This window comes from Oncorhynchus clarkii, chromosome 29 (genome assembly GCF_045791955.1).
Source record: "Oncorhynchus clarkii lewisi isolate Uvic-CL-2024 chromosome 29, UVic_Ocla_1.0, whole genome shotgun sequence".
Taxonomy (NCBI): domain Eukaryota; kingdom Metazoa; phylum Chordata; class Actinopteri; order Salmoniformes; family Salmonidae; genus Oncorhynchus; species Oncorhynchus clarkii.
This window is the reverse complement of record NC_092175.1, coordinates 29,830,482-29,856,469: the sequence shown is the minus strand read 5'-3', so window position 1 is coordinate 29,856,469 and position 25,988 is coordinate 29,830,482. Positions and strand designations below refer to the sequence as shown.

Below are 25,988 nucleotides of genomic sequence, written 5' to 3'. Positions count from 1 at the left end.
TGCATTTTCAAACGTGTTTTCCACTTCAGTCTTTTTTCCCCTTTTCTTTTCCCTTCCCATGTTTACTTTATGTTTTTATAGGTGTATCATTATAATGGCAAAAAAAGCATTTGTTACGTCCTCTGTTATATAAGGTAGTGAGAGACAATAAAATTCCTCCCAGAACCTAGACACCTGTGTGTTGGTGCCATCAGACATGACGGATTTCTGTATGTGTATCTGTTTTATGTTTGATCATATCTTATCCTGTACGTTGTCTGTGTCTGTGTCTATGTCTGTGTGTGTGTGTGTTTAATGAGTACCCTGGCTCTAGCCTCTAATCACAGGCTGCATGGCAGCAGCTGGAGGGAGCAGGCTGAAAAATGGATCCTTCAGCCCAGTTCAAGGTTCAATTACGGAGCTGGAGGATCAGCATCTGACTGCACTAATTCTGCTCTTCTGATGGGGGGGTACCTACACACACACACACACACACACATACACACACACACAAACACACACATGGGCATTTCGCTAAATATGTGACCAATACAATTTGATTTGATTTGACACTAATAAACAAATGATCATACAGTAGGTCTATCAGCACGCTGCATATTCCTCTGACACATACATACTTCTAGCCCAGCATCCATCACTTTTACACCCTGGTGGCGAGGGCCTCCATAGTGCCCTCGGGCCTTAGGCAGGATCCCCATAGGATCCCCAGTTTGGAGTGTGTGACAGATGGCCGTAAAAGCTGATTGACTGATTGATGCTGGTAGTTTCCTTTTGACCAGAGGTGCTGGTACTGGGAAACAAGCAGCCCAGTAGTAGTAATACGAGGGAGGTAGGGCAGGGTTAGGCAACTAGATTCAACCACAGTCCAATTTCTGTCTGAGTAGAGGGAGGCCGGGAACATACTTATACACATTTGTACCTATCAAATTGACCACAAATGAACCCAACGAGATTGTATTTGAAAATAACAATAATTTCATACCTTGATTACATTGAGACACGATCACATATGTATCTCTCTTTATTTGTAGGAATACTTGGGAACAGATTTCCAGAATACATTTTTCTAACCAAAATCACTGATCTTTAAAAACATATAATAATAATAATAATAATCACTTGCGTGACAGTTTTGGCAGTAGGGATGAATTACTCGGTCTGAAGGAACACTGAAGGGTGATAGAGGGGGAGAGAGATGAAAGGAGAAGGAGAGGACTCAGGAGATTAATGATTAGCAGAGAGACAATACCAGGCAGGCTGGCTAGATGCTTGTTTTGTTTATGTGTTCTGGGTAATGTTGTGAACCAATTCACTGGTCAGTGGTAGTAGGAAAACAGTACTAAGGAAACACACACAGGACGTGTTGAGTTATTTTTATTATTATTATTTTGTAATTATTATTTTTCTCATTTTCTCCCCAATTACGTGGTATCCAATTGTTAGTAGTTACTATCTTGTCTCATCGCTACAACTCCCGTATGGGCTCGGGAGAGACGAAGGTTGAAAGCCATGAGTCCAACGAAACACAACCCAACCAAGCTTCTTAACACAGTGCAATGTGTCGGAGGAAACACTGTGCACCTGGCGACCTGGTTAGCGTGCACTGCGCACGGCTATTTTTATTCCTTATAACTTGAACTTCCCTCAGGAGCGAGCAGGCCTTTCTAATCGACCTGGCCCGGGTATCCTGGAAGGTTATTGACCTCATTCCGTCAGTAGAGGATACCTGATTATTCTTTAAAAGTGCTTTTCTCACCATCTTAAGTAAGCATTCCCCATTCAAAATATGTTGAACTAAGAACAGATATAGCCTTTGGTTCACTCCAGACTTGACTGCCTTTGACCAGCACAAAAACACCCTGTGGCATACTGCATTAGCATCGAATAGCCCAGCTTTTCGGGGAAGTTAGGAACCAATATACACAGGCAGTTAGGAAAGCAAAGGCTAGCTTTTTCATCCTGTAGCATCCTGTAGAGTCCATGGAGAACTGTAAAGTCCTCCTCCAAGCTGGCCACTGCACTGAGGCTAGGAAACACTGTCACCACCGATAAATCCACAATATTTGATCATTTCAATTAGCATTTTTCTACCTATGGCCATGCTTTTCACCTGGCTACCCCTACCCCGGTCAATGGCTACCCCTGCCCCCACAGCAACATGCCCAAGCCTCCCCCATTTCTCCTTCACCCAAATCCAGATAGCTGATGTTCTGAAAGAGCTGCAAAATCTTGACCCCTACAAATCAGTTGGGCTAGACAATCTGGACCCTCTCTTTCTAAAATTATCCGCCGCAATTGTTGCAACCCCTATTACTAGCCTGTTCAACCTCTCTTTCGTATTGTCTGAGATCCCTAAAGATTGGAAAGCTGATGCGGTCATCCCCCTCTTCAAAGGGGGAGACACTCTAGACCCAAACTGTTATAGACCTATATCCATCCTGCCCTGCCTTTCTAGTCTTCGAAAGCCAAGTAAATAAACAGATCACCGACCATTTCAAATCCCACCGTACCTTCTCCGCTATGCAATCTGGTTTCCGAGCTGGTCATGGGTGCACCTCAGCCAAGCTCAAGGTCATAAACGATATCATAATCGCCATCGATAAAAGATAATACCGTGCAGCTGTCTTCATTGACCTGGCCAAGGCTTTCGACTCTGTCAATCACCGCATTCTTGTCGGCAGACTCAACAGCCTTGGTTTCTCAAATGACTGCCTCGCCTGGTTTACCAACTACTTCTCAGACAGAGTTCAGTGTGTCAAATCGGCGGGCCTGTTGTCTGCACCTCTGGCAGTCTCTATGGGGGTGCCACAGGGTTCAATTCTCAGGCTGACTTTTCTCTGTATACATCAATGATGTCGCTCATGCTGCTCGTGATTCTCTGATGCACCTCTAAGTAAACGACACCATTCTGTATACTTCTGGCCCTTCTTTGGACACTGTGTTAACACACATCCAGACGAGCTTCAATGCTATACAACACTCCTTCCGTGACCTCCAACTGCTCTTCAATGCAAGTAAAACTAAATGCATGCTCTTCAACCGATCGCTGCCCGCACCCACCCGCCCTTCTAGCATCACTACTCTGGATGGTTCTGACTTAGAATACGTGGACAACTACAAATACCTAGGTGTCTGGTTAGACTGTAAACTCTCCTTCCAGACTCACAATAAGCATCTCCAATCCAAAATTACATCTAGAATCAACTTCCTATCTCGCAACACAGCCTCCTTCACTCATGCTGCCAAACATACCCTCGTAAAACGGACTATCCTACCGATCCTTGACTTCGGCGATGTCATTTACAAAATAAATGGCTGGCCCTCGCTTCATATTCGTCGCCAAACCCACTAGCTCCAGGTCATCTATAAGTCTTTGCTAGGTGAAGCCCAGCCTTATCTCAGCTCACTGGTCACCATAGCAGCACCCACCCGTAGCACGCGCTCCAGGTATATTTCACTGGTCATCCCCAAAGCCTCCCTTGGCCGCCTTTCCTTCCAGTTCTCTGCTGCCAATGACTGGAACGAATTGCAAAAATCATTGAAGCTGCAGTCTTCTATCTCCCTCTCTAGCTTTAAGCATCAGCTGTCAGAGCAGCTTACTGATCATTGCACCTGTACACAGCCCATCTGTAAATAGCCCACCCAACTACCTCATTGTTCTTTTTATTTTTTTTCTTCTCCTTTGCACCCCAGTGTTTCTACTTGCACATTCATCTTCTACACATCTATCACTCCAGTGTTTAATTGCTAAATTGTAATTATTTCGCCACTATGGCCTATTTATTGCCTTAACTCCCTGATCTTACTACATTTGCACACACTGTATATAGATTTTTCTATTGTGTTATTGACTGTACATTTGTTTATCCCATGTGTAACTCTGTGTTGTTGTTTGTGTCACACTGCTTTGCATCATCTTGGCCAGGTTGTAGTTGTAAATGAGAACCTGTTCTCATCTGGCCTATCTGGTTAAATAAAGGTGAAATTTAAAAAATTCTACAGGCCTAAAACAACAGCCTGATCAACTCTATGCGAAGGAGTTGTCGTGCTGCATGAGGAAAAGGGTGGTCACACCAGATACTGACTGGTTTTCTGATCCATATCCTCTGTGACCAACAAATGCATATCTGTAATCCCAGTCATGTGAAATCCATAGACTAGGACCTAATGAATTTATTTCAATCGACTGATTTCCTTATATGAACAGTAACAAAAAGCTTTGAAATTGTTGCATGTTGCATTTATATTTTTGTTCGGTGTGGTTCTATGTACTTTTGTGGCGCTGAATTTTTGGAACTGACCGTATACGACGGTGTAGCAGGATTTAAGGTTATGAAGATTCTAGAGATGAGTTAGTTACTAAAGCTGCTGTAAAGCAGCGAGATCTAACATGTCAGGCTCCATGAAGCCAAGTGGAGGCGTTCCTAAAGACAGACAACTTTATGTTCTGAACAAGTAATACCCTGTTGAGACCATGCCAAGGAACCAGGTAGCAGAGGACTTATTAAGGGCAGGGAAGTGATCTCTGAAATTATAAACAATATCAGGGCAGTCAAGCATCATGATGTTTTCAAGTGGTATCACTTCCTAAACTTCAGATGATGAAGGTCCCCTTTGCCCTCATCTATAATCGTCCACACGGTTGATAGAGGCTGACAATGGCCATGACTCCACTCTCCAAGGGTGTCTCGGGGAGTTGGGATACACAGAAACTAATTTCCATTTGAAACAGGACAAATATAAGCACCCAACACATTATTATTTTACGGCTTGTCATTATTCTTCCACCAATGCTCTGACAGTAGATGGCATACAGTAGTGAGATTTCAGGGTATAGTCAAAGGGGTCAAACTGTGTTATGTGAACTACATGTTACAATGTACTACTGTAGCTACCTACCTACCAGGGAGGTTCATTATCTGCCCATCTGAACTGAAGTCTCCAGCCTAGGCTCCAGGCTCAGCCTGTATGGGCCTCACAGACACAGGATTAATATTGGCGGCATTTCTGCCTGGATTATCTCCTGATCACCATTATTATTATCAGTATTGCAATACAGATACCATCAGGTTTTTGGGGGGGTTAAATTAGGAGGGTAGCAAGTCAGACTCAGGCAGTATTGCTATGCAGTGGACACCACACAAGGTACCATTGTGTAACATTTATAGCCTGGAGCAAGGGCAAATACTTATAGCTGCCTGCCTGACACAAACACCATCAATGTGCCTATACTAGAGGTCGACCGATTTTGGCCGAATTAGGGCCGATTTCAAGTTTTCATAACAATCGGTAATCTGTATTTTTTGGGCACCGAAAAAGTCAGGGTATATGCAGCAGTTTGGGCCGCCTGGCTCGTTGCGAACTGTGTGAAGACCATTTATTCCTAACAAAGACCGTAATTCATTTGCCAGAATTGTACATAATTATGACATAACATTGAAGGTTGTGCAATGTAACAGGAATATTTAGACTTACGGATGCCACCCGTTAGATAAAATACGGAACGGTTCTGTATTTCACTGAAAGAATAAATGTTTTTTTTTCTTTTTCGAAATGATAGTTTCTGGATTTGAACATATTAATGACCTAAGGCTCATATTTCTGTGTGTTGTTATGTTATAATTAAGTCTATGATTTGATAGAGCAGTCTGACTGAGCGGTGGTAGGCAGCAGCAGGCTCGTAAGCATTCATTCAAACAGCACTTTCGTGCTGAAAACAGGTGATTTTGAGTTACTATGACATGACAGTGGTACAGTTTGCTCTAAAACACAGCTGATGAAGGGTTTGTGTGTTCTTAGTGACATGAGGCAGCAGGTAGACTAGTGGTTAGAGCTTTGGACTAGTAAATGAAAGGTTGCAAGATCGAATCCCCGAGCTGACAAGGTAAAAATCTGTTGTTCCGCCCCTGAAGAAGGCAGTTAACCCACTGTTCCTAGGCCGTAATTGAAAATAATATTTTTTTCTTAATTGACTTGCCTAGTTAAATAAAGGTAAAAAAAAAAAAAATAGAAAACGCAACAGATGTGTGGTATGTGTGTATCCTCTATGACCGGTCCTGTTATTAGGAGAAGTGGAGCAGCTAGACAATTGGCCTGGTTTCTGTTAGCCCCCTGATACTACCGCCACCACCTCCTCTGGGTGCTGTTACAACATGACCTGTGTCTGGAGGAATGTGCCCACCTCCACCCCATGGCCTCACAGCAGCAGTGTAATCCACCTCCACCCCACAGCCTCCCAGCAGCAGTGTAATCCACCTCCACCCCACAGCCTCCCAGCAGCAGTGTAATCCACCTCCACCCCACAGCCTCCCAGCAGCAGTGTAATCCACCTCCACCCCACAGCCTCCCAGCAGCAGTGTAATCCACCTCCACCCCACAGCCTCCCAGCAGCAGTGTAATCCACCTCCACCCTACAGCCTCCCAGCAGCAGTGTAATCCACCTCCACCCTACAGCCTCCCAGCCTCCCAGCAGCAGTGTAATCCACCTCCACCCCACAGCCTCCCAGCAGCAGTGTAATCCACCTCCACCCCACAGCCTCCCAGCAGCAGTGTAATCCACCTCCACCCCACAGCCTCCCAGCAGCAGTGTAATCCACCTCCACCCCACAGCCTCCCAGCAGCAGTGTAATCCACCTCCACCCCATGGCCTCCCAGCAGCAGTGTAATCCACCTCCACCCTACAGCCTCCCAGCAGCAGTGTAATCCACCTCCACCCCACAGCCTCCCAGCAGCAGTGTAATCCACCTCCACCCCACAGCCTCCCAGCAGCAGTGTAATCCACCTCCACCCTACAGCCTCCCAGCAGCAGTGTAATCCACCTCCACCCTACAGCCTCCCAGCAGCAGTGTAATCCACCTCCACCCCATGGCCTCCCAGCAGCAGTGTAATCCACCTCCACCCCACAGCCTCCCAGCAGCAGTGTAATCCACCTCCAGTGGCTCATTGACATGGTTGCACCTACAGCTCCCCACCCTACCTCTGAAAAGGTAACCGCACACTTGGCTCAGCTCAGAGGGAAACCCACATGCTATTGTGTGGCGCTTATTGTGTGAGAGAAAATAAGCTATTATTACCAATTTTGTTTTTGGGAGTGCCAGGGCAGGTATGATGCCGAGGGGAGGGGGAGAGTTGAGTTGCAAAATTCTGGGAACTTTCAATAAATTCCCTGGTTTCCCAGAACTCCTAGGTGTGTGACTAGGGTTGCACATTTTGGGGAATATTCAGAGGTGGAAACTTTGTTGGAATTAATGGGAATATATGTAAACTAATATTGATACTGACATTGATAATGTTTTTTTTTATGGAGACAGAAAAATATACCTTTTACCTTATAAGTAACATAATTGCAAATTATTAAATCCTTCCAATATAATTTTTAAAAACGATTTAGTTACGAATGTAACTTTAAGTGAGTTGACTCTTCTCATGGGATGATTTCACTGAACAACAAAAATAAAGGGAATATTGAATGATCCCCAATGATAAATCACATCTCCCAAAAACGTTTTCAACATGCATCTGTAAAATGATTAATCTAGAAACTGAAGGTTTGGTTGTCTTCCTCTCAGGCTTTCATGTCTTCTCCCTGGACCTCCTCAATGTCCACTTCTTGAACATCAGACTCTGAGGCCTCATCTTAAATGTCACTTTCCAACCTTGTTGAGGATGGCTCGATGTCAGGCTCAAAAAGCCTAATTTGCCCGGATGGCCACCAATTTTTCAACCCTTTTATTGGTCAGCCTGTTGCGTGCTTTGGTGTGTGTGTATTCCCAAACACGGACCAGTTGCGCTCTGAGGCGGCTGATGTTGGTGTGATTTGGAGGATGATTGAGGCAACAGGGGAAAGGGCCTCAGATCCACAAAGTCCCTTCCACCAGGTGGCTGATGAGATATGGTGGCACAACTGCCATATTACATCTCCATCCCAAAGCCCTTGCTTGAAAGTGTACTACTCCAGACTGCCAAGAAACTTGCCCTCATCCAGGCCAAGGTGGTGAGACACGGTAGTGTTGACACCATAGGCCTTGTTGATCTCTGCACCAGACAGGATGCTCTTGCCAGAATACTTGGGGTCCAACATGTACGCTGCGGTGTGTATGGGCTTCAGGCAGAAGTCTTCACGCTTTTTGATGTATTTCAGAACGGCAATTTCCTCTGCTTGGAGCATCAGTGAAGTGGGCAGGGCAGTACGGATTTCTTCTCTTACATCTGCAAGCAGAGTCTAAACATCAGACAGGATGGCATTGTCTCCCTCAATCTGTGCAATGGCTACTGCTATAGGTTTCAGGCTGCTTACCACTCTCCCCCAAAATACATCATCCAGGAGGATCATCTTGATGGGGCTGTCCATATCGGCAGATATGGCCATTTCTTGGAGAGACTCCTTCCCCTCCGGGAGACCGTCAAACATGATGACACCACCCCAACAGGTGTTGCTGGGCAGCTTCAATGTGGTGCTCTTATTCTTCTCACTTTGCTTGGTGAGGTAGATTGCTGCTATAACTTGATGGCCCTCCACATACCTAAAGCATTTCCTTGGCTCTCTTGTAGAGTGTATCCATTGTTTTCAGTGCCATGATGTCCTTGAGGAGCAGATGCAATGCATGAGCAGCACAGCCAATGGGTGTGATGTGAGGGTAGGACTCCTCCACTTTAGACCAAGCAGCCGTCATGTTCACAGCATTGTCTGTCACCAGTGCAAATTCCTTCTGTGGTCCAAGGTCATTGATGACTGCCTTCAGCTCATCTGCAATGTAGAGACCGGTGTGTCTGTTGTCCCTTGTGTCTGCTCTTGTAGAATACTGGTTGAGGTGTGAAGATGATGTAGTTAATTATTCCCTGCCCACGAACATTCAACCCCCATCAGAGATGGTGCTTGACCTTCACTTGAACTCTGTTGAACTCTGCATCCAGCAAATTAGTAGATAAAACATGTCTGGTTGGAGGGGTGTATGCTGGGCGAAGAACATTCAGAAATCTCTTCCAATACACATTGCCTGTGAGCATCAGAGGTGGACCAGTTGCACACACAGCTCGAGCAAGACATTCATCAGAATTTCTCTGACACGTTCCTCCATTGAGTCCAAAAAAAACATGAGTTGTTGCTATCGATAAGGTGTCTGATTCATTATTTTCACCTCAAGTAAAAGTAGAGGGACTTTTATCAGAGGTTGCTTTTTGTGAGTGCTGAGGGAACTTTATGCACTTGGCCAGATGATTCTGCATCTTTGTTGCATTCTTCACATATGATTTGGGACAGTATTTGCAAATGTACACAGCTTTTCATTCTACATTAGCTGCAGTGAAATGTCTCCACACATCAGATAGTGTCCGTGGCATTTTCCTGTAAAGATTAGAAGAAAAAAAAGTGAGAAAAAAATATATATACAATTCCATGTACAGATAAATAGTTAAGCAGTTAGATTAAACAACTCCTTTATAAGACAAATGTTTTAAAATGAAACATGTATGGAAACAGGTGAATTAACACTCCTCTGTTAGAAAGCTAAAACCCACATGGTAGCAAAAACTAAACTAGCAGAAATTAACAAGTTATTATTTGAACACATTTTGCTGTAGGCTACTATTTACTAGTTAACAAACAATCATGTATGTCATATAAAATATATTCACCCCACCCAGTATTGTAATCAAAGCTTACCAGAAAACATGTAGTCCTTGGCTCAGACAGTGTAGTAGTGTGGGCTCAGTAGCATCTCATTAGTGTGCAAGATCTTGAGAATCAGCTGTACATGTGATGGAAGAGTGCACTGCACATGTGATGGAAGAATGCACTGTGCATGCAGAGGGTTGTGAGTCCATTGAATTGAGGATAGTTTAACCAAAATATGCCACAAGACCTAGAATTGCCTTATGTGTATCCCACAAAAAAGGTTCACTGTTATAAGCTAACGTTTTTGATGACTTTGAGCAAAATTCCCCAAATTTCAGGGCTTACCCACGGAAATTCCCGGAAAAATTCTGGAAATTTAATGGAAAGTTTCCGACCCTTTGCAACCCTATGTGTGACATGGCAGATGTTCTCACAAAGACCCTGGACAAACAACAACAGTGCCCTCCGCCTTGTGCGGTACACACAACCTCCTTGGCCTCTGCATCCATTATTGTATCTCAGTAGCATATTATTCCATCCTATCACGGTGTTTACCTTGAGAGCAGGACAGGCTAGAGTAAGTCTGTGTGTCTATGACTACGGTGGCGGCTACGAACCTTGTGGCAGGGCCTTGAGAAAGACTTCACTATTCCTGACTCCTGTGCTCTGATACCAGGCCCCACAGCTTTCTGTCCCAAGTCTCCAAGTACGGCTAGTATCTAATCGACCTTATCTGTTTCCTTGAGTTTGACCCTAGCTGTCTGTGGTCAGAGAACAGTGAGATAAAGTACATGGGTGGGTCTTTGAGTGTTTCTCTATTCAATTCAAGTTCCGTGTTTGTGTACTTTTGTGTCAAGTCAGGTCGTAGAAGTCATTGGCTTCATGCCCCAACAGATTTGTCCTGTAAAAAAAAGATACTAATAATAATAATAATAATAGGTTTAACATTTCTCAACCTCATAACTAGCTACCAATAAGTAATTTCAGGCTATCAATCAAGTTAGAGTAGCTAGCTTGTCTAACTAACTTAGCTGACATGCCTGCTGGCAAGGTTGGTAGACAAAAAAAAGAAAAAGCAATTACTAAATGTACTGAATAAGACTCACATTCCTTTCAATCTTTTACCCAGAAATGCAGAGAAGCATATTTAGTTTATTTAAAAAATAATAACCTCCAGTCAGGTGGATACAGACAGCTCAAGAGGTAAGCTTTGATATCCATAAAAATAAATGTTTTTTTTTTTACATATAATTAAGCATAATGATTATGGCTCTAGATTGCAGAAAAAGCTGTTTCAGGTGTTTTAAAAATGAAAATTCTCCAACTTATGGACAAGGGGACATAGCCCCCATCTGGACCACCCGCCCAGCCATCCTCACGTACTTTGTGCCCCCCTCAGATTTTGGGGGTGCATGACGCCCCTGATAACAGTCCTTAAGCTGCAGATAATCATCTGTGTTTTGATGTACTGCTGCTGTGTGCCTACCTGTCCTACTCCTCTCTGGCCAAGCCTTGAGGCAAACGCACAAATAAGAGGGGGAGGGAGGGACTTAAGGGTTAAAAAAAAAGGAAAGATGAATAGTTTTGCTGCTTAAAAACATGTCGTTCCTCTGTCTTTTCCTCTGCTTCGTGTGCCCGGGGAGATAGGGGGGCTTGGGATGTGATGACCAGTATTAAAAAAAGCTTTTCATCTAGACTCCTGTTACTCATCATAGTTGTTCTGTCTGGATACTGTAGAATAGTCATTTAAAGTGTAGAGATGCATTCACCACCAAATATTGTTTTAGGGGGGGATGTGCTCAACACCGTGAAACACCTATAATAGGCTTGTCACTAGTTACCACAGCCGCAGAGTCAACATTGGCTATATAGTAAAAATTCATGAAGACAAAATGTAAGGTTAGCAGTGTGTTTTAGGGTTAGGTTTAAAATCGGAATTTAAAATGAGAAATAGTAGAAATAGCCGTGGCTTAGACATAATGGTGCATAAAGATGGAGGAATTCAGATATAACATCTTCCTTTTGAGCACTATCCAGACTTTTTAAACTACGGTGCACAACATGTTCCAAGATGCCTGCAGTATAAATCGGCACAATTTACTTTCTTTTCAAATTGACTCTGTCTTGGAGCTAGAATTTGGATCCTGTATACTGTGCTAATGCCAATCCCCCAAAAGTGTAACAGAGCACTGCACAATTTGGCCAATTTAGCAGATGAGGCGTTTGTGGTAAGTACATGGAGGCTGCCATCTTTATGCACCTTCGCCATTATGACTTTGTGGCGGTGGTAACTAGTGACGACCGGGTTATAGACTACCGTGTAGCCGTGGACTTGTCTCAGCCTGCTTGCCGGCTGTCTTCGTGCCTGTGCCTGCCTGCTGCCAGTCTGTCTGTCTGCCTGCTGTCTGTCTGCCTGCTGTCTGCGTGCCTGCATATCGTTTCCTCTGCTTCGTGTGCCCGGGGAGATAGGGGGGCTTGGGAAGTGATGACCAGTATTTAAAAAAGCGTTTCATCTAGACTTCTGTTACTCATCATAGTTGTTCTGTCTGGATACTGTAGAATAGTCATTTCAAGTCTAGAGATGCATTCACCACCAAATATTTATTTAGGGGGGGATGTGCTCAACACCGGGAAACACCTATAATTTTTCACTGCAATCTAGGCTAAAGGGTGTGGCTATCACTGAAGTGACAGAGTCCCTTATTTGCATGTGTGTTTATGCACTGTACTGTCTGGCTATTTATTTTAAGTGTCTGTATTGTGTAAACTGGAGGAAACTACTGTTTGTTGGGAGATGATGATGACACATGATTTCTGTCGTTGTCCCTTTTTTAATGCAAAGTCTATAACGCAAGAAGAGGTGCAATTTCCTCTGCAACAGCAACGGTTCCTGCTGCTGCCCATGGTTCATTCAGCACAGAGCCTTGTGAAGAACCTAATTGGTGACAGCAAGAGGTCACTTTTAGGTTAGGAATGAAAATAGTGTCACGTTCGTCGCACTGAGGAGACCAGAATATATACTTTTTAATGAAAATGAAGAACACTTAACAAACTATACAAAAACAACAAACCGACCGTGAAGCTATATAAAACTAGTGCAGACACAGGCAACTAGACATAGACAATAACCCACGAAATACCCAAAGAAGATGGCTGCCTAAATATGGTTCCCAATCAGAGACAATGATACACACCTGCCTCTAATTGAGAACCAATCTAGGCAACCATAGACATATAAAACACCTAGATAGTAAACAACCCCAAAAATCTACAAAACCCCTAGACAGTACAAAAAACATACAGTACATCACCCATGTCACACCCTGACCTAACCAAAACAATAAAGAAAACAAAGAATACTCAGGTCAGGGCGTGACAAATAGTGCATCTAGTAATCCCTAGAGTCATGACATAGATGTAGCTGTATGTCCACAAATGTTTGTATACATGTGTGTCTCTAGGTATGTTTGCTGTGTAATTAATAATAGGCCTGCAGTGTACTGAAGGCCAGATGGAGTGACCGTCCTTTGTGTTGTGTTGCCTGTTATTCAGACAGTCATTGTCCCTGACACCCCCCCATCCATACCCCTGAGCGGAGCTGGAATTCTGTGGGGCAGAATGTGTTGTTGTTTCCCCCCCCCCCCCCCCCCCCCCCCCCCCCCCCCCCCCCCCCCCCCCCCCCCCCCCCCCCCCCCCCCACTGGTCAGAATGTTCTAGAACACTTTAGAACATTCAGTTACCCCCTCACTGTAGCACACCTCAGGACAGCACATTTGGCTTTTTTAACAAGTTTGAATATGACAAATTTATTACAGTTAGACAGTAGTATATTACCTACCCTGACCATGGAACATATTAACTTACCATGACCATTCTACTGGAAAACTCCTGTGAATAACTAATTAAACTGTGGAAAATCTCTCTTCCGGGCTTTGTTTGGAGGTTATTGGCAAATGAGGACCATTTCTTTTGACTGATTTGCATGGCAAAGCAGCCCTGTCCTGATGAAATGGGACATCACTGCACTGCACACTTGACCCTTCTCTCTCTCTCTCTCTCTCTCTCTCTCTCTCTCTCTCTGTGCTCTAACTCTTGACTGTTTTCTGTGGCCCATCTGACCGTTGCATGTCACAGTGACCTGTTTCTGTCTAGATCTCTCTGCAGAGTGCGTTCGTTTTCCCCAGCCAAGTTTTCAACTGCTGAGCTGTGGATTGTTGGCGCTATCAAAACATATCATGGAGACTAATAGGAATGGCACTTGGAAAAGCTGATGATGTACAGAAGTGAAGTTCAGGTCACTCTGCTTGTCTGTCTGTCTGTCTGTCTGCTCCACTCCAACAGTCAAGGTTGCCAGATCCAGGCCTAGACTCTGTCCAGGAGGGGTGAGGTTATGATGGCACACACACAAGAACACACACGCACACCCACAAGAACACACACAAGCCCACCACCTCTCTAAGACCTCCATGAATCCCAGATAACCGTGGTAAGTGTTCTGTTGCTAAACTCCATGCACGAGTAGCCAGATTCACAGCCTTTGAATTCCATTTATTTGTTCATTGCTATCTTTATTTAATGTTTAAGAATTTATATGGACGTCAAACATCCCATTATAATCCCAGCCTGCCAAATAGTGACCAACTGCAGTGCATCCCTTGTACCCCTTAGCACTCTTTATAGAGGGAGAAATAACATTCCAGTCCTCCCAGTCAGGGGTAGTAGTAGTGGGGTATAGGAGGTGTCAGAACTGCTTCAAAGGGTCAAGCACAGTTTGGGGGAATTTAATTGGGATGGCTGAAGCAGATTTTCTTGCCAACAACCAACGAGCAGAGTGGTCACGCTGGTGGTTTCTGATTATCCAGAATGAGTACATTTTTATTTGGTATCTGGGTTAGTTGTTTATGGGACAGCAGACGTTTCAGTCATTTGGGTTGCCATCCGAGCATGACTACAAGGCGACAACTCACTGAACTGGTTTCTGTCTGAGCTATCAGATAAGACATTTAGCATGTCGTCATGGGACGTGCTCAGTAAATAGGAGTTCAGTTAGATTTAATGGTCCTCCATTATCTTCTGTGCATTTCTGTATCTGGTCTGATAACAACTAACCTCAGTCCATCTCATTCCAAGCAATCCTGCTTTACAACAATAGTTTGCGAAGGCCTGCAAGGAGCTTATATGCTCCACAATAGAGCCTTCGGGCATCATACACAATAACTATATAGCGCTACTGTAACATAGTTTAAAATAAATGTTTGGGATGTGTGGACTTGTCTGGTGTGAGTTTGTGTGTTGTCTGTTCTGGTCTAGCAGTAGAGACCCTGCAACAAAAAGATGTGTATAGAGTCAACATAGTTAGCCGAGTCTAACTCATTATGAAGGGCTCCTCCCAGACCCCACACTTCAAATAAAACACCTGCCACAGCCAGTCTCTGAGTTGGTCTTTGATTAATACATATACAGTGCCTTGGGAAAGTATTCAGACCCCTTCACCTTTTCCACATATTGTTACATTACAGCCTTATTCTAAAATTGATTAAATCATTTTTTCATACACAATTTGTGATTGGATAAGATGACACTTATGAGAAGTTATTACATGCTATGAGTAGTTATTACATGCTATGAGTAGTTATTACATGCTATGAGTAGTTATTACATGCTATGAGTAGTTGTTCCATGCTATGAGTAGTTATTACATGCTATGAGTAGTTATTACATGCTATGAGTAGTTATTCCATGCTATGAGTAGTTGTTCCATGCTATGAGTAGTTATTACATGCTATGAGTAGTTGTTCCATGCTATGAGTAGTTGTTCCATGCTATGAGTAGTTGTTCCATGCTATGAGTAGTTGTTCCATGCTATGTGTAGTTGTTACATGATATGTGTAGTTGTTCCATGCTATGAGTAGTTATTACACGCTATGAGTAGGTATTACACGCTATGAGTAGGTATTACACGCTATGAGTAGTTGTTCCACGCTATGAGTAGAGTTGTTATACGCTATGAGTAGTTGTTCCATGCTATGACTAGTTATTACAATGCTATGAGTAGTTATTACATGCTGCTATGAGTAGTTATTACATGCTATGAGTAGTTATTACATGCTATGAGTAGTTGTTCCATGCTATGAGTAGTTGTTCCATGCTATGAGTAGTTGTTCCATGCTATGAGTAGTTGTTACATGCTATGAGTACTATAATAACTACTCATAGCTTGGAACCCATGCTATGACTAGTTATTACATGCTATGAGTAGTTATTACATGCTATGAGTAGTTATTCCATGCTATGAGTAGTTGTTCCATGCTATGAGTAGTTATTACATGCTATGAGTAGTTATTACATGCTATGAGTAGTTGTTCCATGCTATGAGTAGTTGTTCCATGCTATGAGTAGTTGTTCCATGCTATGAGTAGTTGTTCCATGCTATGTGTAGTTGTTACATGATATGTGTAGTTGTTCCATGCTATGAGTAGTTATTACACGCTATGAGTAGGTATTACACGCTATGAGTAGGTATTACACGCTATGAGTAGTTGTTCCACGCTATGAGTAGAGTTGTTATACGCTATGAGTAGTTGTTCCATGCTATGACTAGTTAGTTATTCAATGCTATGAGTAGTTATTACACGCTATGAGTAGTTGTTCCATGCTATGAGTAGTTATTCAATGCTATGACTAGTTGTTCCATGCTATGACTAGTTATTCAATGCTATGAGTAGTTATTACACGCTATGAGTAGTTGTTACATGCTATGAGTAGAGTTGTTCCACGCTATGAGTCGTTATTACACGCTTTGAGTAGAGTTGTTCCACGCTATGAGTCGTTATTACACGCTATGAGTCGTTATTACACGCTATGAGTAGAGTTGTTCCACGCTATGAGTAGTTATTCTTATACTGTACACAACGTTGCATAATGGAAGAGGTATTCTGAGTTTATACTATTATACAATACATTCGAAAAGTATTCAGACCCCTTGACTTTTTCCACATTATTATGTTACAGGCTTATTCTAAAATATATATTTTTAAATCCTCTTTAATCTACACACAATACCCAATAATGACAAAGCAACAACTTTTTTTGAATTTTTTACAAATATATTAAAAATAAACAGAAATACCTTATTTACATAAGCGTTCAGACCCTTTGCTATCAGACTCAAAATTGAGCTCAGGTGCATCCTGTTTCCATTGATCATCCTTGAGATGTTTCTACAACTTGATTGGAGTCCACCTGTGGTAAATTCAATTGATTGGACATGATTTGGAAAGGCACACACCTGTCTATATTGTTGTCTACGTTATTACCCTTTGTGCTGTTGTCTGTGCCCAGTAATGTTTGTACCATGTTTTGCGCTGCTACCATGTTGTCATGTTGTGTTGCTACTATGCTGTGTTGTTATGTGTTGCTGCTATGAAATGTTGTTGTCTTAGGTCTCTCTTTATGTAGTGTTGTGGTGTCTCTTATCATGATGTGTGTTTTGTCCTATACAGTTGAAGTCAGAAGTTTACATACACCTTAGCCAAATACATTTAAACTCAGTTTTTCACAATTCCTGACATTTAATCCTAGTAAAAATTCTCTATTTTATTTCAGTTAGGATCACCACTTTTATTTTAACAATGTGAAATATCAGAATAATAGTATTTATTTCAACTTTCATTTCTTTCATCACATTCCCAGTGGGTCAGAAGTTTACATACACTCAATTAGTATTTGGTAGCATCGCCTTTAAATTGTTTAACTTGGGTCAAATGTTTCGGATAGCCTTCCACAAGCTTCCCACAATAAGTTGGGTGAATTTTGGCCCATTCCTCCTGACAGAGCTGGTGTAACTGAATCAGGTTTGTAGGCCTCCTTGCTCGCACATGCTTTTTCAGTTCTGCCCACAAATGTTCTATGGGATTGAGGTCAGGGCTTTGTGATGGCCACTCCAATACCTTGACTTTGTTGTCCTTAAGCCATTTTGCCACAACTTTGGAAGTATGCTTGGGGTGATTGTCCATTTGGTAGACCCATTTGCAACCAAGCTTTAACTTCCTGACTGATGTCTTGAGATGTTGCTTCAATATATCCACATCATGTTCTTCCCTCATGATGCCATCTATTTTGTGAAGTGCACCAGTCCCTCCTGCAGCAAAGCACCCCCACAACATGATTCTGCCACCCCCGTGCTTCACGGTTGGGATGGTGTTCTTCGGCTTGCAAGCCTGCCTTATGGCCAAACAGTTCAATTTTTTTTTCATCAGACCAGAGGACATTTCTCCAAAAAGTACGATATTTCTCCCCATGTGCAGTTGCAAACCGTAGTCTGACTTATTTTTTCTGGCAGTTTTGGAGCAGTGGCTTCTTCCTTGCTTTCAGGTTATGTCGATATCAAACTCGTTTTACTGTGGATATAGATACTTTTGTACCTGTTTCCTCCAGCATCTTCACAAGGTCCTTTTTCTGTTGTTCTGGGATTGATTTGCACTTTTCGCACCAAAGTACGTTCATCTCTAGGAGACAGAACACGTCTCCTTCCTGAGCGGTATGACGGCTGCGTGGTCCCATGGTGTTTATACGTGCGTACTATTGTTTGTACAGATGAACGTGGTACCTTCAGGTGTTTGGAAATTGCTCCCAAGGATGAACCAGACTTGTGGCGGTCTACAATTTTTTTCTGAGGTCTTGGCTGATTTCTTTTGATTTTCCCATGATGTCAAGCAAAAGAGGCACTGAGTTTGAAGGTAGGCCTTGAAATACATCCACAGGTACACCTCCAATTGACTCAAAATGATGTCAATTAGCCTGTCAGAAGCTTCTAAAGCCATGACATCCTTATCTGGAATATTCCAAGCTGTTTAAAGGCACAGTCAACTTAGTGTATGTAAACTTCTGACCCACTAGAAATGTGCTACAGTGAATTATAAGTGAAATAATCTGTCTGTAAACAATTGTTGGACAAATTACTTGTGTCATGCACAAAGTAGATGTCCTAACCGACTTGCCAAGACTATAGTTTGTTAACAAGACATTTGTGGAGTGGTTGAAAAACGAGTTTTAATGACTCCAACCTAAGTGTATGTAAACTTCTGACTTCAACTGTATTTAAAAAAATAAAAAAATAAAAAAAATCCCAGCCCCCATCCCCACAGGGGACCTTTTGCCTTCTGGTAGGCCGTCATTTGTAAATAAGAATTAGTTCTGATTTGACTTGCCTAGTTAAATAAATAAAATGTCTATATAAAGGTCCCATAGTTGACAGTACATGTCAGAGCACAAACCAAGTCATGAGGTCAAAGGAATTTTCCGCAGAGCTCCGAGACAGGATTGTGTTGAGGCACAGATCTGGGGAAGGGTATCCAAAAATGTCTGCAGCATTTAGGGTCCCCGAGAACAGTGGCCTCCATCTAAATGGAAGAAGTTTGGAACCACCAAGACGATTCCTAGAGCTGTCCTCCTGGCCAAACTGAGCAATCAAGGGCGAAGGGCATTGGAGGTGACCAAGAACCGGATGGTCACTCTAACAGAGCTTCAGAGTTCCTCTGTGGAGATGGGAGAATCTTCCCAGAAGGACAACCATCTCTGCAGCACTCCTTCAATCAGGCCTTTATGGTACAGTGGCCAGACAGAAGCCACTCCTCAGTAAAAGGCACATGACAGCCTGCTTGGAGTTTGCCAAAAGGCACCCAAAGACTATCAGACAATGAGAAACAAGATTCTCTCGTCTGATGAACCCAAGTTTGAACTCTTTGGCAAATCTGGAGGAAACCTGGCTCCATCCCTGCAGTGAAGCATGGTGGTGGCGGCATCATGCGGTTGGGGATGTTTTTCAGCGGCATTAACTGGGAGACTAGTCAGGATCGAGGGAAAGATGAGCGGGGCAAAGTACAGAGAGATCCTTGATGAAAACCTGCTCAGGACATCAGACTGGGGCGAAGGTTCACCCTCCAACAGGACAATGACCAGCAACCTGACAGAGCTTGAGAGGATCTGCAGAGAAGAATGGGAGAAACTCCCCAAATACAGGTGTGCCAAGCTTGTAGCGCCATACCCAAGAAGACTAGAGGCTGTAATCACTGCCAAAGGGGCTTCAACAAAGTACTGAGTAAAGGGTCTGAATACTTATGTAAATGTAATATTTCAGTTGTTTATTTTTAATATATCTGCACAAATGTCTAAAAACCTGTTTTTGCTTCGTTATTATGGGGTTTTGTGTGTAGATTGACGATTAAAAAACAAAATTTTATCCGTTTTTGAATAAGGCTGTAACATAACAAAATGTGAAAAAATTCAAGGGGTCTGACTACTTTTGGAATGCACTGTGGAGTGTTTGAAGTTGAAAACCCTCCTTCCCTGATAGGTTACCCCCATGTTAAAGCAAGGGATGCACACCAATAGTATTCCTCCACATGCCTCACTCCATCCTAGTGTCACCCAAAGAGAGCTGGGAAGTCTGCAGGAGGTGATCTCTGAGTGAGCTGCTGCGGGCCCTCTCCAGACCTCTGAGACCTCTCTGCCTGACCGCCTGCCTGTCTGACCTGGCTGCCTGCCCGTCACTGTCTCCCCCCTCTACCTCTCTCTCCTCCTGAACAAACCCATTAGTGTTTGATTGAAAGGATCCTCAGCATGGAGAATGGGCTTCTTTAAACCTTGTAAAGTGGCCCCCCTAATCCTTCAAGTACTGCCGTAAATCACCTCAGGATTACCACCTCTCTGCCACCCAGCCAGCTGCTCCCCGGCCCTGTCATCGGGCAGGGCACCGGGTGGGGTGCCGCCTGTCTCTGTCCCCTGCCCCAGCATGCGAGCTGTTAGCTAGGGCTGGGAATTGCCAGGGATGTCACGATACAATATTAAAGTACTGAAAACTAATTGACTCCCCTATTAAAATTGAGTTTTAGTGCAGGTACAGCCAACTAGTGCAAAAATAATATTGTGATATTGTCACCGATACAACATATCGTCAAAGATAATATCCCGATATGTAACTATTGATCCCCCCCCCCCCCCATCACTACTGTTAAGCTGGACTGAGGTGGGGCACGGCTCCGCCTAATTGACCTCTTGCTCCAGGCCTGAGACTGCAGGGTAGCGTCAGTCCAGATGGGACTGGTCCTGGTCATTTATCCTAAGTCACTGTGTGACATGACTCTGCCCTGGGGAGAGAGATTCTGTCAGACATAGCCTATACCTCATTCACAAGTAACATAGGCCACAGTCCTCATGCTGAAGGCTACAGTTGAAGTCGGAAGTTTACATACACTTAGTTTGGAGTCGCGTTCTAGAGATGAACATACTTCGGTGCGAAAAGAACAACATCCCAGAACAACAGCAAAGGACCTTGTGAAGATGCTGGAGGAAACAGGTACAAAAGTATCTATATCCACAGTAATTCGAGTTTGATATCGACATATCCTGAAAGGCAGCTCAGCAAGGAAGAAGCCACTGCTCCAAAACTGCCAGAAAAAAAGTCAAGACTATGGTTTGCAACTGCACATGGGGACAAAGATTGTACTTTTTGGAGAAATGTTCTCTGGTCTGATGAAACAAAAATATAACTGTTTGGCCATAATGACCATCGTTATGTTTAGATGAAAAAAGCGGAGGCTTGCAAGCTGAAGAACACCATCCCAACCGTGAAGCACGGGGGTGGCAGCATCATGTTGTGGGGGTGCTTTGCTGCAGGAGGGACTGGTGCACTTCACAAAATAGATGGCATCATGAGGTTGGAAAATTATGTGGATATATTGAAGCAACATCTCAAGACATCAGTCAGGAAGTTAAAGCTTTCTCGCAAATGGGTCTTCCAAATGGACAATGACCCCAAGCAAACCTCCAAAGTTGTGGCAAAATGGCTTAAGGACAACAATCTCAAGGTATTGGAGTGGCCATCACAAAGCCTTGACCTCAATTCCATAGAAAATTTGTGGGCAGAACTGAAAAAGCATGTGCGAGCAAGGAGGCCTACAAACCTGACTCAGTTACACCAACTCTGTTAGGAGGAATGGGCCAAAATTCCACAAGCTTATTGTGGGAAGCTTGTGGAAGGCTACCCAAAACGTTTGACCCAAGTTCAACAATTTAAAGGCAATGCTACCAAATACTAATTGAGTGTATGTAAGCTTCTGACCCACTGGGAATGTGATGAAAGAAATAAAAGCTGAAATAAATAATACTATTATTCTGACATTTCACATTCTTAATAAAGTGGTGATCCTAACTGTGAATAACTGAGTTTAAATGTATTTGGCTAAGGTGTATGTAAACTTCCGACTTCAACTGTATGTCACAGTACAGCTACTAAATATCGGTGTTTCTTTCCAACAGAGCATGACCTATTGCGCCTGTCCATCACAGAGGCCTGTCTGTGTCACATGGCACATCTCACCAGGAGTTCCATGTATCTCACGCACACTAATTCTCTGTCACATGGAGAACCATTTCACTATGTCTTAGAGATAGCGGGAAGCCCACCAGGAATTTTAAGATTGTGAAGCCATGACCTTTTTCTGATAGGATTTGGAGATGCTCTAATCTTTAATACAGTTAACATCACACAGTTTCACAAATGATCTGCTCTTTTACCTCACTGCTTTCTTACCTCATAGCTCATCTGATTTGAATTGCATTGTATTACAATTGTAGTTTATTTTCACAGTTAATTTCTTATGTGTGGGCCTCTAGCCACTAGACTGTAATGCTATATTTTGCCCTAGATCTTACTCACACAGACCAAGACCATGTGACCTAGAATTGAGGTCACCTTGTTTGGAGGCATGTTTAGCATCTTACTCTGCTGCATATGTCTGTGCTGCCTCTGCTACTGTTTAATTCATTGTGTCCCCTTTATCTTCCTGTAACATTATAGGGAACTATTCTCTTCAGACCCCAACACAATTCTGTGCTCGTTCCTGCAATATTGCATCATTGATTTTCTCGGTCTTTCACCTATGTGTCGGTTAGCGTCATTGTGAACCGTTAGCTTGGCTATTCAAGACTGGTCTTCTATTCAGATGGTGTAGTCCCAGGCGACTGACGGACGCCCCGTCAGCAGCCCAGTCAATTAGGTTCAGTTAGAGGCCTAAAGAACTCTCTACTACGCTGTCTGTCAACGCAGTAATCCCAACGACCTAATGGCGTAGCTCATCTGTGAAATGAAGTGCTGCATAGCGGAGCTTAGGTCCCCATGATTCACTGGCATCAGTCTCAGTCTGAGGGGTGATTCAGGCATTTTAATGGCTGTATAAGACTACATAAGTGTTTTTCTCCAACAAAACTGCATCCCCAATCCCCAAAAATATTTATTTTGCTGACAGTATTGGATTATTGAACATGGAATAGGTTATTACAAAGCAATGAATGACTTCACACCTGCCTGCCAGTCCCTATGAGCTGGTTTCTGATTTGGTTTACCCTCTCATCAACCCGCCCTCCTCTGCTCTCCAGATGATTGGTTTAACATCAACCCGCCCTCCTCTGCTCTCCAGATGATTGGTTTAACATCAACCTGCCCTCCTCTGCTCTCCAGATGATTGGTTTAACATCAACCTGCCCTCCTCTCCTCTCCAGATGAGCGTGAAGCGGTGCAGAAGAAGACCTTTACTAAGTGGGTGAACTCTCACCTGGGCCGCGTGACGTGCCGCATCGGGGACCTGTACACTGACCTGAGAGATGGACGCATGCTCATCCGCCTGCTGGAGGTGCTGTCAGGAGAACAGCTGGTCAGTATCTCAGAATACCTCTATCTGTCCTCCTAACCCTGACCCTAACCTTAACCCTGACCGATCACTCATGGCTCACCTTGTTTGTCCTGAACTAACCCTCTCTCATTCCTGTATTCTCTTGTCCTCTCTCGTTGTTTTTCCCTCGCTGTGCTCCATTCTGCTTAACATGAAATCTATTTTCATTCTTATACCCTCTTCCTCTCCCTCTCTGTTTTTCATGTCACTTTCCATCACTCTCTCACACCATCCTGAATTTCCCCCTTCTCTCCTCCTTCTCTCCCTCTTCTCTCTCTTGTCTCTGTCCAGCCGAAGCCCACTAAGGGGCGTATGCGTATCCACTGCCTGGAGAACGTGGACAAGGCCCTGCAGTTCCTCAAGGAGCAGAAGGTCCACCTGGAGAACATGGGCTCCCACGACATTGTGGACGGGAACCACCGCCTCACCCTGGGTCTCATCTGGACCATCATCCTCCGCTTCCAGGTACCGTGTGACTCCTTGTAATGTTCTGTACAATGCCTTTCTATGGGCCTTCCTAGAGAGTAGATGGCGCAAGTGAATATTACACATCCCAGCCCACTTGTGTCCCGTTCACCACCCTCACCTGGGTCAACCCCACCCTGCCTAGTTCAAAACTAATGGGAATGGAAGCAATTACCTCTGTTCCGTGGTTTTCTGAGGCTTTGGTTTCAGAGAATGTTAATATTCTAACGAGATTTCAGTGTTCTTTTTTCCCCTCATCTTCTTTTCATGACAATTACATATTCTCCTGTTTGACGTTTGAGCTTCATCATCAAACTTAACAAAGAGCTGTATGTAAGACCGATGATTTCAGTGAGGTCCTAATGAGAGAGAGAGAAATATGTAGGCAGTGTGTCTGACTGAGAGGGTGCTCTGCTTAACAGATCCAGGACATCAGTGTGGAGACTGAGGGTAACAAGGAGAGGAAGTCAGCCAAGGAGGCTCTGCTGCTCTGGTGCCAGATGAAGACCGCTGGGTGAGAAGGGAGAGAGGGAGAGATTCTAGGATGTGTCCAGTAATGTGAATGTATGATGAAGATATGTGAAATGCTGAGTTATTTTATTTTAATAATTTCCAGTGTTGGTCGACACCAAAAGAGCCTGGGTACTGAGTTGATGATTAATGAGCAATTACCTTGACTCTGCAGGTACCCCAACGTCAACGTTCACAACTTTACCACCAGCTGGAGAGATGGCTTGGCGTTCAACGCCATCGTGCACAAACACAGGTCAATTACCTTCCCCCTTTATCCATGTTGCCTGTCACACTATGAAATAAGTTAGTCACTCATGTTAACTGTAGGCCCTGACATTGTCCTTCACCTGGCACTCTGTCCGTGTGAAGTGATATATTTATTCTGTCCGTGACTAGATGTCCAGTACCTTGGCCTGTTGTCCTTGCAGTGCCGTTGAGGAATAGGCCTGGTGACAGGGGGGGGGGGGGTCTGTATCCCCATAAATGGATGAAAATAAAATAGGAGTTAGTTGACCTAGATAACGAATAAAACCAACTCATTTTGCATGCAAGGCCATGCCTGGTGACTCACCACTGCCATCTGCTGGTGACTCCTACTGCATTACGGTGGGACTAAGACCCCTAGAGTGTGATTTTTATCATGACAAGTACTGTAACAAATGGAGGCCCATGGATGATGCTCATCAGTTAAGTACTGGCACATTTGAATGTATGCCTGCAGCTAGTGTATATTGCTCACTTGAGACTCAAAGTACGAGTAGTTTGAAATGTGGACTGAATGAGCTACAAGGCAATCATGTACATTCTGTCACTGCCATTTTCCTTATCTGATTAGAATGGAGTCGATCTGAATAAATGGAACAATGTTGAAGTTGACTTTGCCTACACATCTTAGTGTCTCACCATACAAAATCATGGTCACGTGTTGATGAACTCAACATGTAGTGGTTAGGATGCTGTCTTTACGCATTATATATGAGATTCCTTTCATTAAAAGCAACACCTGTGTTCCCCTCCCCGTCCAGACCGGACGTGATTGAGTTTGACACCCTGAAGCGGTCCAACGCCCACTATAACCTCCAGAATGCCTTCAACACAGCAGAGAATAAGCTAGGCCTCACCAAACTCCTCGACCCAGAAGGTGAGTCAGGGAGGTCAGAGCTCAGACTGGACAAGTGTCGGAATTGTATATGGTCTCTGCCCTCGCCCTCTGGCTAGTTGTCACCAACACAGTGCTCCTGTCATATACCAGGCGAGCTGGATGGGGTGTGGGAGGAAGAAGGGAGGAGGATTACTGGAATGAATTACAACTTAAGTGAGAATAGGGTCTATGTGGCCAGGCTGGCCATGGGGCAGGGCTTAATGATACCCTCTGACATCACAGAGGAAGTCCATACATGGTGAGGGGTTGGCAACGCTCTGGGGCCATCAATCAGGGCACATTTAGAGACAAGCACCATGTGTGTTTAAGATGGGAGACAGTGTGTGTGTGTGTGTGTGTGTGTGTGTGTGTGTGTGTGTGTGTGTGTGTGTGTGTGTGTGTGTGTGTGTGTATGTGTGTGCGACTGGGATTGGAAGTTTGTGTGTGTGCATGTTTGTGTCAGTGTGTGTCTGACTGTGTGGGTAGTATGTGGAGAGGAGATGAGAATCAAATGTCTCTCTTTCCA

General features: G+C 43.8%; 1 protein-coding gene across 6 annotated transcripts in view; it reads left to right on the top strand.

Moving 5' to 3' along the window:
• Window positions 1–25,988, top strand: part of LOC139387895 (spectrin beta chain, non-erythrocytic 1-like) — a 96,463-nt gene that overhangs the window by 37,181 nt on the left and 33,294 nt on the right. For all 6 annotated transcript variants that reach the window (XM_071134242.1, XM_071134243.1, XM_071134240.1 and 3 more), the window contains 5 exons: window positions 23,174–23,325; window positions 23,635–23,808; window positions 24,231–24,322; window positions 24,494–24,574; window positions 25,347–25,462. In XM_071134242.1, coding sequence (XP_070990343.1) covers window positions 23,174–23,325; window positions 23,635–23,808; window positions 24,231–24,322; window positions 24,494–24,574; window positions 25,347–25,462 — 615 coding nt within the window. The remainder of the gene's footprint in view (window positions 1–23,173; window positions 23,326–23,634; window positions 23,809–24,230; window positions 24,323–24,493; window positions 24,575–25,346; window positions 25,463–25,988) is intronic.